Here is a 16451-nt window from a genome sequence, read left to right as displayed (position 1 = left end):
ACCAGGTTCCCTATAGGAGGCATTGGTACTCCAGAAAAGCAACATGAGCTAACCACACTTCAGGGAGGGGTGCGGGTGAGGTGGTAAGGGGAGAAAAGAATCAACTAAATCATTTAAAACCATTGTCCTTTATACTTTTCTTTTTTTCTGCTCTGCTAGTTGCTTCATTGAGGACATCAAAATTAGATCGTTTCAAATTCCCACATGAACCTAAAAAAGGACTGGGTTCCCTGTTCTATGCAAAGAGTAAAGAAAACACACACACATCTACTTTTCTTACCAACTTGGCATATGGTGCACGGGCTCCCCCAAGCAGCCCCCAACGATGAGCAGCACTGGGACTTCAGGGTGGCTCCATTGATGTTGATCTCACACCGTCCATCGATGACAGTCTGCCAGCAAGTGCCCTTGATGGTTTCTGCCAAAAGAATAATACATAAAAATTAAAAGAATGGACTACATAAAAAATTCAAACATTCACACTGGAATTACAAGAGAACAAGATATCAAAGCAAGACATAACAATCCATTTTTAAAACTATTTTTTTAACAGTTGTAATCAAAGCATATAATGATATTTTCTGGTCTTTTTAAAGGTTCATTCACACATAAGTATTATTTTTTAGTAGTTGTAATCTAAGCATATAATGATATTCTCTGGTCTTTTTAAAGGTTCATTAACACATAACTATGCCAGTATTGATAAACACAGAAAAATCATTCTCAGTAAGATAAATACCTATGCATATGGTTTTTGTTGGGTCCAAAGTACTTTCAGAAGAACATTCACAAATAAAAGAGCCTGGGCTGTTCTTGCAGACTCCATTAATGCATGGACTTGATTCACATTCATCAATGTCTGAAACAAAAACAGGTCGGCATTACTGCAAAAACCAGTCTCAAGCATAAATGAGTACTTCAATGTCAGCCTCAAATGCTGCCACACATTGCTCATTAAACAGCAACACTGATCTTAATATTTTCTCTAAATTAGACACAATATCAAAATAGTAACTGTGTACATTTTTATAATCTGGTGCTTGGTTAATCTTTTTTATTCAGAAGAAGTCAAGAAAATGCATTGTGATTTCTGAATTGCTAATTCAAATGTAGCAGATGTAAGATTTTCTTCACCTATTAAATTATGGCAATTAAAATGCCAATTAAAGTCAAATTCAAAATGAACACTTTTAAGTGGCATTGAAATGCAAAATATGTGAATGATAAAATGTCTTTTGCAGATAAATATCATCAGTAGCTTATGGAGAATGTACAAGTGCCATTTAGAACGAAGGAGTTTCACTTACGTTGGCACAACTGTGTAAAACAGAAGTGAATCCAATGCATTCTTAGTGTTCTCTAATGATATTTCCCGAACCAGCAAAGCACGTAGTATGACAACAAACATACTTACCTTCACAGGTTTTGAGGTCGGGTTTGTATACAAATCCTTTGGGGCACGTACAGACAAAACTACCAGGAGTGTTTCTGCATTGTCCATTGTCACAGAGAAGACTGTTCAGTACACATTCATTAATATCTGGAAAGGCAATGAAAATTAACAATTAAAGGAGCTCATCCACTGAACATAATTTCCTTCCTCTTTTAGGTCAGGTCTTTAAGTCATAATGAAATAATCAGTTTACACAAAGAGGTAACCCATGTGGATCACCAATTTTGGCTTCAATTGCCCCATTTTGGAAAAAAAATAGGAGCTTGGTTTGGTTATTTAACCAGATATCTACAAAGTCTGGTGTCACTAGGCAGCAATTCACTTCTGGAAACCATTAATCTTCACCTTATATAATTGCTTCAGTGTTGCATAATTAAAAGGATTAATCACATTGACTTCAAGAACTAAATAAATATTTAGAAAGCGTGGTCAATTTTGATATATGTTAGTTACAAGATAGGTATTTCTTCATTAGCATAATTTATGTAGTCTCCAGTTACATTTATAAATCCTGAATCTGTCTGCAAAGTCTACAACTGTCTTGGGGAATTTAGAGTGTTGAGAAAAAATCCTCAGTCTCAGCTGAATAATGTACCTATCCTAAGAAGCCCACCTTTAAGGTATTACCTTATAATTATATTCCACAGCACACTGAGAGATGCTGACGAGATCTCACTGGATATGTCAGCAGTCCTGACACAAAGGAGTCGCAGAGCACTGTGGAACTGCACACATAGTTCACAGCAGTGGATACACTTGAATCAGCACCACATTCATTACACTTATTTCCCACACTTAAAATGTGGGAAAGCCAAGTATTAAGTGATATTGTTTGAGCAAACAATATGCTGAGAATTCTACCAAAATGACCTTTGAAAAAAATGCTAATGCTTTTCCAAAGAATACTCAGCACCAGAGGCCTCCAAATGGTAAAGTAACAGACTTGTTAAACACAATAATTTACTGGATGCTTAGGGACATAAGAAGGTTAAGAGTTTCCTTAGGGACAGTGTTGGGGCTTAAGATGTAAAGCCACAAGCCTGCAATGCCAATATCCTATATGGGTACTGCTTCAAGTCCTGGCTGTTTCACTTCCCACTCAGCTCTCTGCTGATTTGGAAAATCAGTGGAAGATGTCCAAAGCCCTTGAACCCTGGTACCCAAGTGGGAGACCCAAGAGATGGTCCTGACTTCTGGCTTCAACCCAGCCTCACCCTGGCTACTGCAGGCGTTTGGTAAGTAAACCACTGGAAGGAAGAATCTCTCTTCATCTCTATTGCTCTTGCTCTTTCTCTGTAACTCAGTCTTTCAGATAAATAAAATAAATCTACAAAAAAAAAAGAACTTCCTTTTCATGAGTCAGAAAAGACAGTGACTCTCTGATGTCTAGACAGAAAATAGTTGAATCCAGCACTCAAAAAAAATATCTCGTCTTTGCTAGGTTACATATTGAAAGAATGAAAATTAAGACTTGCATGTGTATATCAACTCTGAATAATTGCATGTTCTGAATATGTAGAACAGTACTTTTCAAACACACACACTAAAAATGCATTAATGGCAAAAGAAGGGAAAAGGCTACACAATCTTTGGAAAGTAGAAAACTATTTTGAAGTCTCCAATTTTATCTTATTAAATTAATGTTCACCCTACTCCAATAAAGATATGCTTTTTATGTAAAAACTTGTTTGGCCTCCAAATCAAGAAGAACTAACTTTTATTGTGGTTTTGGTACATCTTGAAGTATTCCCATGGATATCAATATTCTGGATTTAGAAACCCAACTTCTACCTTGACAACCCAAAGAAGACTGTCACTGAACTACAGAATGGACAATATATTCCAGAAAATATTCATCTGGAGAACTGGAGAATATTGAAGAAACAAAATTGACCATTTCCTTCCCAACCAAATGATGTAGTCACTGGCTGGCACTTGTTAAGATATCAAAAATTGTATTTGTTAAACTTAACAAAGAGTAATTATTACTGAAAGTAAGCTGTGTTTTTTTCTGATCAAATCTAATAAGTGGTTGGGAAAGGAGCTGCTTCTCTGTTTGAAAATTTTAGCCACAAAGTAAAGCTCAGAATCTTCCCATTTTCTTTACATGTGGGTCTTCTCTTTCACGGAGTGAATCCAACATGTGGCTAGATTCACTATGTCAATCTTATTCCTCAAGACACATACCTACCACATTGATATCTAAAGTATAACATGCGCAGTCCAGTGAGGGACTCAAAGGAAGTTTCATTCAAGCAACAAAAGAGGGAAGCATTATGTATGAAATGTTAATCTTCTTACCAACACAGTTTTTCCCAGTTATATCCACTTCATATCCTGAATTGCATATACATTTATAGGTTCCACGGAGATTTTCACAAATGCCATTTGGGCAAATATCAGGATCTAAAGCACATTCATTTATATCTGTACCACAAAAAAAAATGTATAAATCAACAACTTTTTAAAATAACTATCGAATCAACAGTTACAAATAGAACAATAAATTCAATGATTTTAGGACCTCCTTGAAAAAATTAAGAATTGACTTCGAAGAGAAAGCATGATCTCTTTTCTCACGGTAAGATACTCTGAATTCTAAGAAAACTCATCCACAAGATGCGGAAAGGGACTTGGCATCTGAACTGAAATGACATGATTAACAATATTTAATGAAGCTGAAAGAGACTGCCTATACTTTTCTTGGCTCAAGCACGAAGATGAAAAATAGATCAATTCCATGGCCAAGTCTCTACAACTGATCTCACCACACTCAACCCTTCGCTGATCAAAATGCCTTCCACATTGCCACCACTCTCATCCTAAAAACTGGGATGTTGGGAGTCAGTCCATTCCCAACATCAAACTTATATTTTATAAGGTCCTCTTCTTTTTGTGTGGAATGCATGGGAAGGCCTCTTTGTCGGTCAAAGCCAGTTCAAACAAAAGCTTTTCCCAGATAATACTAGTCCTCCATCCTGAATCTCACAGATTATAGAAAGCTTTATTAGTGAAGGAGAATCCACAATGCATTATGAACTATGAATGGATAATCTCAAAGGAGCCCCAGGCTCCTCTACTCTTCCACAAAATGTAGCTAACTTTCATTATCTTCTTTAAGTTCCTACCACAGTTCACAATTATTCCCCAGTAGCTTCTTTTTTATTGTAAATTTCCGTACTTCTCCTTTTCCCTCATTTTCAACTGAATAGAATGATACACTTAATTATATAGAATAAACTGATAATCAATCCAAGAAGTCCATCTTTCCCCTAACTCCTCTAAATTAAATCATATAGTTGTGTAATTAAATCATCCTCTTTTTACTACACTTCTTTACACATATTCCAATTCTCTTTTATAACAATTCCATATTTCTCTAGTTCTAGCAATTGTAAACAAATATTTCAATCTCTTCCAAGTCTCGCCGCTGTCTACAACATATGACTCCCGACTGCCATCTGACAGCTTGAAGAAATCACTCAGAATGCACATGGATGATAATGCAACAAGTCCATAATCTCAAATTACACTTGACAGTACCAACCTGCCCCATCTCAAAAACAAGCAATGTTAGTCCACGATCAGCCACCCTGGAACAGTGCTCAGCCTCTTCAGAAACCAAGCCCTGCACACACACACAGCAGCCCTAGAACCCACTGTGCCACAGTCTGCCATTGAGGACTTCTACAACATGAACGATACATCATGCAGTGATGGCCAGAGAGAGTCATGCCGGGCTGTTATCGAAGGAAACATAGAAAATCCAGAGGGTTAACATGCTTAGGTAGTAAATTCTGAACTGAGTCCTTACCACTGCCTGCTGATGTCATTCCTGGTCCGCTGCTGCAGAGTGCCTGATACTCCGCTGCAATAAATTAACAGATAGTAAATGATCCCCTTGTTTGCAGCACAGATTGATCTTGCCCTTAACTGTGCACACATCATTTCTTCCAAAGTGAGTAGAACCAGAATTAAGCCATAATGGAATAGGAGGTCCCCCCACCAAGCCCCCTTAGAGAGTCACCTATGCACCAGGCTCCCATTTTAAAAGTTCCGCATCACTGAAGAAAATGACTTTGAGGACAAGGGTGAATTATAGCCATTTTTTTGTGTGTGTGCAAATCATTTTCAGAAAAGGTGTGGGGGTTTTTTTGTATAATTTGATTTTGTTCACCAGGGAAAACTTCATACTTTGAGTGAAATGTGCCTGTTAAAATGTGGTTTCTTCACTGCTAATAAAACTCTCCCACCATCGTGGGAGTAATTTTGTTTCTCAATGATAGTTGCTTTTTTCAGTAGAATCAATTTCTTGACATGTTCTCATTTCTCTCTGCAAATTCTCTAGCCTGGTCCCACAAGAACAACACAGTATCCATTTTTGCACTGAAGTGTATTCTTGAAGTTAATATTTATTAGAATGCCATACTTACTCTCTGTGATCAATCCAGAGACAGTATTGCTTAAATGTTAAAACTACAACCTTACTGAAACATCTGAGGTATAGAAACGTTTCCCAATTTTTGATGGGATCAGATTATCTTTCTTAGAAGTATGTAATGTTTCTCAGACAATTTCAGTGAATTTTATATGAACATATGAGTGAATGATAAAAATGAAGAGCCAACTGGAATTGTACTTTGAGGGAAAGATGTTAAAGTGTTCCTTTAGGTCCTGATGGATTCTGGCAGCCACTGTTTCATGGTCAAATGCAAATCAGTGAGGTGATAAGAGGACTGGATATTAGGCCTGGGCCTTCCTGCAGGGGATGGATGACAAGCCCTCATTGCTACGCCAGTGGTTCTTCTACTCTGCATTCCTAGGACAACAGATGCACACAGGTCACACAAACCAAAAAATGAAGGTTACTGCTTTAGAGCCTGTGTCTTCACGCAAATGACAATTTGAGAAAAGCAGTGAAAACTGTAAAACCTTGTAAAAATGGGGGGCGGCAAATCTATGAAAGCTTAAAATAGGTCCTTTTTGTTCTACATCAGCAATTAATTAAAGCTCTCAGGAAATAACAGGAGAAAGTAACAATAAATAAAACCCAGAATCATGCCAATTTTGTAAAAAGTAATTTTACAGTTAATTTAGATTACCTGATGCTTGTCCTACATGGAAGTAAATTATTGTTTTCATGGTTTTCCATTTGGGCAGCATCTGATACTTGACTATTCTCTATTGTGAGTTCAAATCATCCAAGGTTTGAATGGCAATGGCAATGCTTATTTATCACTAGGGGCTTTAGGACCAAGTCTCTCCTTCTGTCAGTTTCCTCTTTTACAAGCTGGAGATAATCATATGTGCATCATATGATAGTTCTACAGATTTACTAATAGGTAACTGTGTGTGTGGTTCAAGCTCAGAATACGTGGTGGGTGTTGCTGGGCTAACTTATGAGAGCAATTTCTAGTATTATGCTCACGTGGGTTCACTCCACCAGTATTAGTGAGGAGTGCATACTATTACCTGAAGACTGAGAGGTTTTGCTGACCCACTATGAATCTGTTCCTGCAGTCAGTGAGAATCAGCTCCAGCAGTACCCCACTTGACTTGCAGAGTACAAGGATGGGCTTTAGATGGTCCATGGTTGGAACTTCCTACTCAACGGACTAAAGGCACTCCTGGAGATTTCTTCAGTCCATCTTTTGAAACATTTTACTTCTCTCTTGAAATCAGGGATATCCTACCTCCGGATTTTGCAGGATTTGGCACTTGCAAAGAGATGGGGAAGCTGAATGGAATGCAACCCCTTCCACAGATACAATGTTTCTGGGTAAACTCATTCAAATGCTAAATGAAAATTATTGAAACTCAGGTTTAACTCTACTTAAGCTACCCTGATAAAGAAATCTTGTCTCTATTAAATGTCTTTTTGAAAGCCCATGTCATTGCCCTACATAACATAAGAATCCTTTGGAGATTCACCTGGTCCAAAGAAAGGAGTAAAGACAAAGAACTCTATGCAACAAGGTGCCAGGAGTCTAAGTCTTGGCTCCGTATTCCTTCAACTTGTGAACAAATCACCTGTTTTTATGTCTGCCAGTTTTCATGCTTTGTAACTGTCTTGTAAATTCAAAGTGCACAAGAAAATTACTTTGAAAAGCTAATGTGATATAAAAAGATATTAATAATATATAGCTATAAAGTTATATGGAAGTAAATTTAACAGAATATTCGCATATAATTGAAACAATTAACTGATTATCGATCACTCATAAACCAATAATTTGTATATTATTCACCAGATGAAGTAATCAGTCAGAATAAAGTTATTTTCCTTTTCATTGGCATCTCTCAATTATTTTAAAGTCTTCCATTTTACTTTCTCAGCTTCTCAAAGAATACTTTTCTAACCCTAAATTTCAAATACCATCATTTAAAAAATAACTTGTCAAAATTCAAGTATTAATGTTTAATTCAATTTTTAAGGCATAAATGAACTGACTAAATTTTGTGTGTGAACTGACCACTCTGGGTACATGTTTTACCTAATATTAAAACCAAACTCTAATTTAGAAAATTAGAAATCAACTGCCAAGCTGCCTTGAAATTGTGCTCACATATTGAATTTATTAGTCTAACTGTGATAAACTACTTTGGCCTGATGGATTTCTTGGTTTATCTAAGGCAACTTGTTTTGCAATGAGAAGACTGGGGCTTCCTCTTTCATGTTATTCCATTTTCTTCCTATGTTGAATGTAAGCTTTTTTGAAAATTCTTTTGAAGGTAGATGAAAAAAAAATGCAATTAGAAAAAAGTCACAATGAACTAAAACTTCAGTTAAATAATTTGTCTGCATGGACTGGACAGGAGAACTCCGACTTGCAGTCCAGTTCTCCTACCACACCATACCACCTCAGCTGCAGCAAAATATTTTTTCCCCAAGTTTGAATAAAACCGTTTAAAGAAAGCACACCAAAATCAACACAGGAGATGTGAACAAAATTCACTAATGGCCATCCAGAAAACTGTTGGAAATATTCAGATAATCTGAGAAGTATTTATTTTTATACAGTGTAAAATTTTGCTTTTATAATAGTCAATTCCTGTTAAATGCAAAATTATATTTTTTTTTTTAGAAAATAAGGCAAGTTGCATGTATTCCAAAGAGCATGAACATTACTGAGGTGAGGGAGACTTGAATGCCCTGCCTATTCTGATTGTGAGATCTGTGTGAGAAGCCGGGATTAAACACTGGCTGGCCTCTACCAAGACTTCAGGACAAGTGATGTAGCCAGATTGCATAATGCGGTCTTTCCCTGTGACTTCCTTAAAACTCAAGAGTATAGATGGTGGGAGAAACTTAGCAGTCTGATTCAGCGATACACATACCTGAATTCTGTGCAGGACATGGCTGGCAAGGTTCCCCAAAGGCATACTCAGTGCTGGCACAGCAGCATTCAGACTTAGTAACAGCGCCAAACAAGGGTTTGACACACTGGCCTCTCTTGTATCCACCATAGCACGTGCTCCGCATGTGGGTGTCTATAAAGAAAGAAGATGTCTTTCAACACACTGCCATGTTACACAAATGAGAATCCCCCAGGCCTAAGGTGAAACTGGCTTTATTTAGCCATCACCTCTGTTCTAGCTCAGAGAATGCCTCGGGTATTAGGGTTCAACAGGAAGATAACAACAAATACAAAAACACGTTTAGCTCCAAGCATTGGAACCCAATGCTAGACTCAGTTGGTTTACAGATTATCATAATTTACCAAATTGTGAGTCCTTAAGTGTTGCAATTATATCTTCTCCAGGCCTATACAGAGCAGGAGGCTAATAAATGCTGAACGAATAATGAATGAATGTTCATCACATTATGATGACTCAGACCTGTATGAGGAATGAGGTCTACCCTCAAATAAACATGATTTATTTATGTTTTACTTACAATGACTTACTCAATGTCTAAATTAGGTGTAATTAAAAAAACAGAGTGAAAATTTAATCTGTTAAAGGTTCATTATGTTAATCTACAGATGTTGGTCAAACTAAGTAGTGTTATATTTACCACCAGGGAGGGAATTTCTAGTTATGCCTAATCCTTTCTCAATTCAACATGATTATTGACTATCTGTCTTAAAATAATATGGGTAAAGTTCACATCTACTTCTCAACAATTCTCTTGCTTCTTACAAAGCCACATACAACTATTATTACCTACATTTCTGGATTATTCATCCTATCCTTTGCATTCTGTACTTCTCTTAGACCTTTAATTCTCTTTTAAATGAAATGTTCACTGTAAGATAAATGGAGTATGTAGATCAATGACATTGATCATTATCAGCAAACAAGGATTGGGGAAAACTGAGGACTACCATGAGAACAGTGGGGAAAGTTGAGAAGGAGATGTGGGGGTGACTTTGCTTTGCATTTATCTCAGCTCATCTCTCCTTCCTTAAAGTAACACAGTTATGCAAGGAGAAAACAGATCTTATTGGTTGGTTACTTCAGTAACTATCTCTTATATCCTGTTACAGTAGAATGTATTTATTATGGATGGGTCTTGATGATGGATAAGTGCTGTCACAGCTTTTTCTTACCGACGCAGACACGTCCATCCAGACCCACGGCCAGCCCGGGGAAGCATTCACAGCGATACGAGCCATCGGTGTTCACGCAACGCCCATTCATGCAAATCCCAGGTGTTTCACACTCATTAATATCTGTGGTAGAGAGTGACACTCAGTAAAAATGAAGAGACTGTTACCTACAATTGCAACATGTTTACAATTATATTTAACACATGACAAAGGGGAAGATGCAGATTAAGAGGCAGCATAAACAAAAATAGCTCAATTAGATATACTCTCATTTTCTGCTGAATTAATAATAGCAAAATCAAGAGTTTAATCATTGAGTTTATTACTTCTCCATAAAAGCTAGATCAATAATATGGTTATTATTCAATCCTATCATCTTAAGATATTTTTCTAAATCAAGCAAAAATAAGAATTGTAAATGTCAGAGCAGAACTGGAGAAAGGAGACAAATGACTCTGTAAAAGGGCTTTGTGTACTGCACACATAGCAGGGTAGCTCTGTCAGAAATCCCACAAGCAATTGCATCTTTGACCTCAGCAGGAAGCGTTTCCTTTTTGGATTCAACACCCAGATTGAAGTCCATTCCAGTATTAGCCACACCTTAGCTCTCTGGGACAATTAGCTTACCATTAAGAAATGCACAACTAAAACTTGATGGGAAATCATAGAGAAGGAATACATGATTTTAATGATCTTCGTTGACCAAAACAGCACTATAAGCTATAGGAATCCAGCAAGGAAAATTCTTCCTCAAACATTACAAGTATCTTACGGTATCACAAATATACATTTAGGTAGTAGTGAGAGCTTCCCTCTTAAAACAGGGAAATGGAAAAGCTAACAAATTGTCTCTTGGAAAATATGTGATACTTATATGCAAGGCATTTTAACAGCAGCAACTTGCAGGAGTAACTAGTGCAGACAACTATTTTCTTTCTTCTGACCTTAAAAAGGCAAATTGAGAGTGAAACACCTCTATGCTTTGCTCAGCTTGTGTTATTTGGCACCAAATATATTCAGCTGGTCCAAGATTCTGCATACATATTGTTATTAAAACAGCAGTTATATTAAAGTACATGAATTCAAATTGGTTCAGTTACTCAGGTCATCTTTTGTTCAGGAGCAAACCTACAATAAAACAGTGTGATTGCGGTTGAAAGGAAAAACAAAAGCTTTTCAGTAGGCACAGAGATATACCATAGATCCAGAGGAATATAACACTATTCAGAGTCAGTAGTCTCAATTTTTAGAAGGTGATGGGGCCCTGGCACAGTAGTCCAGTGGCTAAAGTTCTCACCTTGCACACACTGGGATCCCACATGGGTGCTGGCTCTAATCCTGACAGCTCCACTTCCCATCCAGTTCCCTGCTTGTGGCCTGGGAAAGCAGTCGAGGATGGCCCAAACCCATGAGACTGCACCCGCATGGGAGACCTGGAAAAGGCTCTGGGCTCCTGACTTCAGATCAGTCTAGCTCTGGCCGTTAGGGTCACTTGAGGAATGAATCAGTGGATGGAAGCTCTTCCTCTCTGTCTCTCCTCCTCTCTGTATATCTGACTTCCCAATAAAATTAAATAAATCTTAAAAAAAGTGATGAGAGAAGCCATGTTTCTCATCAGATTACTTATCCATAGCAATTAAGAGCATCGCTGGTTCAGCTTTGAACACTCACATCTTTGTGGGCTAAGAATCAAGTTCTTAGAGCTAAGTGAAAGTCTTGTCCTCGGTATAATAACAAAAACTATAAAAAGAAGAACTTCAGCATAAAAGGGATTACTTTTTCATTTCTTCCTTGAATCCTATTATAATACATGTGTTCTATCTATGCCCTATACACACAGATAGCAATACAGATCTCTCTGTCTCTCATCTTCCCTAGCCCCTCTTCCTTAAGCCAGAATGCTAAAGTCAGAGCACACCATTAAAATCATCAGCACCTGGGACCAGCAGTATCACGTAATGGATTAACTCATCCCCTGTAATGTTGGCATCCCCTAGGGGCACCAAATTGAGTCCTGGCTGTTCTATTTCCCTGGCTGTTTCTATTTCCCTGCTAGCGTCCCCTAGAAAGCAGAGGAAGATGGCCCATATCCTTGGGCCCCTGTACTCACATGGGGTACCCTGACAAAGCTCCTGGCTCCTGACTTTGTCCTGGCCCAGCCCCACTCATTATGGCCATTTGGGGAGTGAGCCAATGGATGGAAGATCTCTCTCTCTCCCTCTTTCTCAGTGCAACTCCTACTTATAAATAAATAAAATAAACCTTTAAAAAATCAGCAGCATTTTCAAATGAATGAAACAATCCACTTATTGATAACAGACTATTTCACTGGTTGCCAGCAGTTGTGAAACCTGCTTTCATCCATGAGGTCACACTGTCTTCTGAAACAACACTATCTATTGGCCCCACTTACTCCCAAGAGGCTGCACCAGGTCACCAGTGTCTGTGTGCCCTTGAAGTGAACCTCAGTGTGCTCTGTGCATCAGCATGAAGAGTGTGTGTTCTTGCAGAAGGTTTGCTCACAAAGCGGCTTTCACATTTCCTTCTGTTATTTTGTTTTGAAGCCAAATTCCAAATATTCCAGCCATCATTCCTTCCCCTTTCCTTTTTACTTGTACAAAACCTAATTTGCACAATTTGATACTTTGTTTTAGGCTGTCTTACAATGTAGAGTATGTCTATCTGTTAACCCAGTCTTCCCAGGTAAATTTCTCTCAGCAAAATTACAAAAAGTATTTTCCTGTGTCAAATGGAAAAATGCAACTGTTTTTCCCTTGCTGCAAAGACGGATTTGCACAATACTAAGAGCCATTGATGTGAAGGTCATAGAAAATGTAGGTAAACAACCAAAGGCTAGAACCTCAGTAAGCCTGGAGAAACAGCACATCTGGCCAAGCACTTGGTAGTCACAAGGCTTTCTTTCCTCTGAGACACTTTCCCAAGGTGTCCATTAAGGGCACTTACCTATCTGAAATAATGAACAAGTGCTCTAACTATAGAATTTGAGCAGATTTTCTGGACTTGCTTTGAGTATAAAATTCTTTTAGAAGCCTGGTTATCCCTCAGATTTAGTGCCTAAGTACAGTAGTCATTTCTCCTCCACTACTCTTTTGGTACCCCGTTCTCAAGAACCCAGACCCATAATCCTCATTTTTTTGTTTGTTTGTTTCAATACCTGGCGCAATGAGATCTTTTTCAAAAGTTACCAAGCTAAACAGTAGATCTTGATTTATTTCTTCTGTTTAATTTTATCCTGTTCTCCTTTTTTGTTTATGTAACCAAAGCATAAATAAAAGGTCCATGAAAAGATTTCTATTTCTTAAGATATCTGGAGGAAAACTGGAGAAAGAGTTCACCATGGACAAGAGAGTCTATAATGAAATGCCCAGGAGAAGTTGGAAGAATAGTCACAGACAGACGCTGAGGAGACCAAGTGCAACTGCTTCCAGGTAGGATGCAAGAGGGAGATCTGAGCTTACTAAAACAGTGTTCACTTCTTTTGGAAGAACAGTTGGCAGTGCAGCTCATTTTTTGCTAGAGTCTTCTGACTTCTCTGGGAAGACCAAAAAATGTCTTTTCTACAGTAAGAGCAGCCTTCTGAATATAAATTGTAGCTCTTTGAATGGCTGGAGTTTAGAATGAGTTTAAGTCAGGTTTTATAAATCAGAATTAGGGGCACTTTAAGTGGGGGAACAGTCAATTAAAAAAAGAAAAGAAGCTCTAAACTGTCCAAAAAAGACAAAATGCAGAGTGAAAAAAAATCTATTTAGAGCTTTACAGCACAAACCTTTGCAATAACGCCCATCTGAGGCCAGCTGGAATCCAGGTTTGCAAATACACTTAAAGCTACCATCTTCATTGATGCACATTCCATTAAGGCACATGTTCCGTATGCTGCATTCATCCATGTCTGAAAAATCCAAAGATACATTTTTGTACCAAGAGTAAACTTATAAAGAAAGCCACCCTGGATGAATATAATTCTGTTTTTCTTTTTATTCATGCTTATTTATTTTAAAAAATTATAACCTAAGACCATTTTTCATCCAAATTACATCATACAAAGAGAAAGAGGCCATGTGAAATACATATTTCAAGTTTTCACATGTGCATGCAAATTATAGGGCTAGTATGTAAGCAGAAATTTCAGAATTTTTTTTGGAAAATGGAACCATCAAATATTTATTTTGTGCAAAAACATTTCAGATTATATGTTTATATACACAATTTATCTAAATTAAAATGCATACTTATATAAATTTAACTCAACAGAAGTTGTCAAGATTTGCTTCAGGAATAGCAACTTGTTCCCAGAACTTTTTTTATTTTCCTAATTTTTCGAATCTGAAAAACTACGGATGAGCATAGATACTCCATAGATTCTTATTCTTTCAAACACACTGAAAAAATGAAAACTAAGACTAATGGAATCTGAAATGTGTAAACTAAGGTTACATCCTGACTCTTTAGAAAGTTAAATCAGAAGGCAGCTTGTAACTGGAAATAATCTCCAAGAGATAAGAAAAAATGGATTTGTGAAATGCAGACTTTGAGTGTGCAGTGTAGCCACGCCAGCTAACCTTCAAACCCCCCGAGCATAACAAACCAGTCTTTAAATTCATCAGTTTCTTACTTTATTAAATATTATTAGCTTGCTGTTCTAGACTTGATATGTTTTCACTTAGAGGCTTTAGTCAGACCAAAGTAATTTATGTTTTTTTTTCCTTTTTTTTTTTTTTTAAAACAGGTGTCTACCGCACTGAGAATTTTGGCATTAAGTCTTTGAGCTGAATCACCGAGATAATATTTTGCCAAAAATGTTTCAAAGAACAATTTTGGAATTCTTCTAATGTATGAATAGATTCTTGGGATTGTTCCCAAAGACATTGGGAAACATGATAAGGAACATTCTTCACTTTTTGCTAAGGGTCTATGTGGTAAAACTCAACAATAATAGTCATATTTTCTATGCAGGAAAAAATGCCAAGGGAAAAAAGACAAAAGTTTGGAGCAGACCAATTCAAAATAAAGTGATCAATTCAAGATAGAATATAAAAGACTAGCTCTTGGTACTAAGTCTTTCTTAGGCTAATTTTACATTTTCAGATATTGGTTAGTTGCATTTTATTACTGGGAAGACACTGAACTTTTGCTCAGGACTAGCACTGATTGGAGACTATACAAGCTTACATATATCCTTTTCCAAAAAACCCCAAAAAACTCAAATAGGCATGGCATAAAACTAGAAAATAATTACTTCTGCTTCAAAAGTTCCATCATCACAAGGGAGCTGTAAGTAGGAGACTGCACAAGAATGTTAAACTGTTATTTAACTCGCAAATATATGAGCTAAAAAGAAGATTATGAAAAATCAGGTTTGTTTCTCAATGAAGAGAACAGGAAATACAGTATTTGATACTCAGTCCTTTCACTTAATAACTGGCTTGTCCTTACTAAAGACTCCTGAAACTGAAGCAATGACAAAACAGGAAGAAAATCATTTTTTATTGTTACCTTCACAGTTCCTCCCATCTCGTGTGACGTGAAAGCCAGCATTACACACACAGTGGAAGCTACCATCCGTGTTGATGCACCGTCCGTTACTGCAGATCCGGCCATTCTGTAAGCATTCGTCAATGTCTACAAAGTTAAAAAGGGAGTAAAGAGCTGTGGTGCGGGGTTTTAAAATTATGTTACCTCTTCCTTCTCTGTTTTCAAATTCATGACCTCAAGTTTTTGGATTTCATTTTAATATCAAATAATGCAATGCTTAGAATGATCAGAGTTTGAAAGGTATAGGACAGAAAATATCTGCAAAATCACATTCATTCTGATGCTAATTTCTAATAAAACTCCTTAAATCTCAACTCTTAAAACATTCTTTATCATTTCCTCCTGTGTAATTTACTGAGCCAGTATATATTATTTATACTGAATTTTGGCTTGCATCTTTCAACACATGACTAAACAGGACGATCTTACAGCTGTATCTGGACAATAAAATAGATGTGCTTTGTAAAAGAAACACGTCATTTATTTCCACCTAAAATTCCTCAATCACATAACTCTGAAAATATCTACCTTTCATGTGATACTTCCAATCCAACTGTAGTTTATTTATTTATATAGTCTTAGGGGCTTTAAAAATGACTTTTTTGAGGATTCTATTTAGCCAATAAAATATTAGTTCTAGGAGGCTATATACTTCTTTTTTTCCTATTGTGCTGAATATTATGCCAAAGCAAACAACAGAGCTTCACAGGAAAATGTTAAAAATGGCAATTATTGAATAACCAGTATCTGATCGCTTGTTTAGAGATTAATTAGTACAGATTATGAATTACATTAATTATTAAAGATTATTAATCAACACAAAGAGGACCACATGAAACCCTGGATTATCGGTTTCTCTCGGTTTCTAGAAGCTACAAACCAGCACGGACATC

General features: G+C 37.0%; 1 protein-coding gene across 2 annotated transcripts in view; it reads right to left on the bottom strand.

Moving 5' to 3' along the window:
- Nucleotides 1–16451, bottom strand: part of FBN1 (fibrillin 1) — a 227834-nt gene that overhangs the window by 76671 nt on the left and 134712 nt on the right. For both annotated transcript variants that reach the window (XM_058665887.1, XM_004578093.4), the window contains 9 exons: nt 15520–15645; nt 13793–13915; nt 10006–10128; nt 8792–8944; nt 5268–5321; nt 3755–3880; nt 1415–1540; nt 740–859; nt 281–418 (listed from right to left, as the gene is read on the bottom strand). In XM_058665887.1, coding sequence (XP_058521870.1) covers nt 281–418; nt 740–859; nt 1415–1540; nt 3755–3880; nt 5268–5321; nt 8792–8944; nt 10006–10128; nt 13793–13915; nt 15520–15645 — 1089 coding nt within the window. The remainder of the gene's footprint in view (nt 1–280; nt 419–739; nt 860–1414; nt 1541–3754; nt 3881–5267; nt 5322–8791; nt 8945–10005; nt 10129–13792; nt 13916–15519; nt 15646–16451) is intronic.

This window comes from Ochotona princeps, chromosome 6, assembly GCF_030435755.1.
Source record: "Ochotona princeps isolate mOchPri1 chromosome 6, mOchPri1.hap1, whole genome shotgun sequence".
In the NCBI taxonomy this organism is placed as follows: Eukaryota; Metazoa; Chordata; class Mammalia; order Lagomorpha; family Ochotonidae; genus Ochotona; species Ochotona princeps.
Note: the sequence above shows the minus strand (reverse complement) of the source record. Positions and strands in the feature narration are given on the sequence as shown.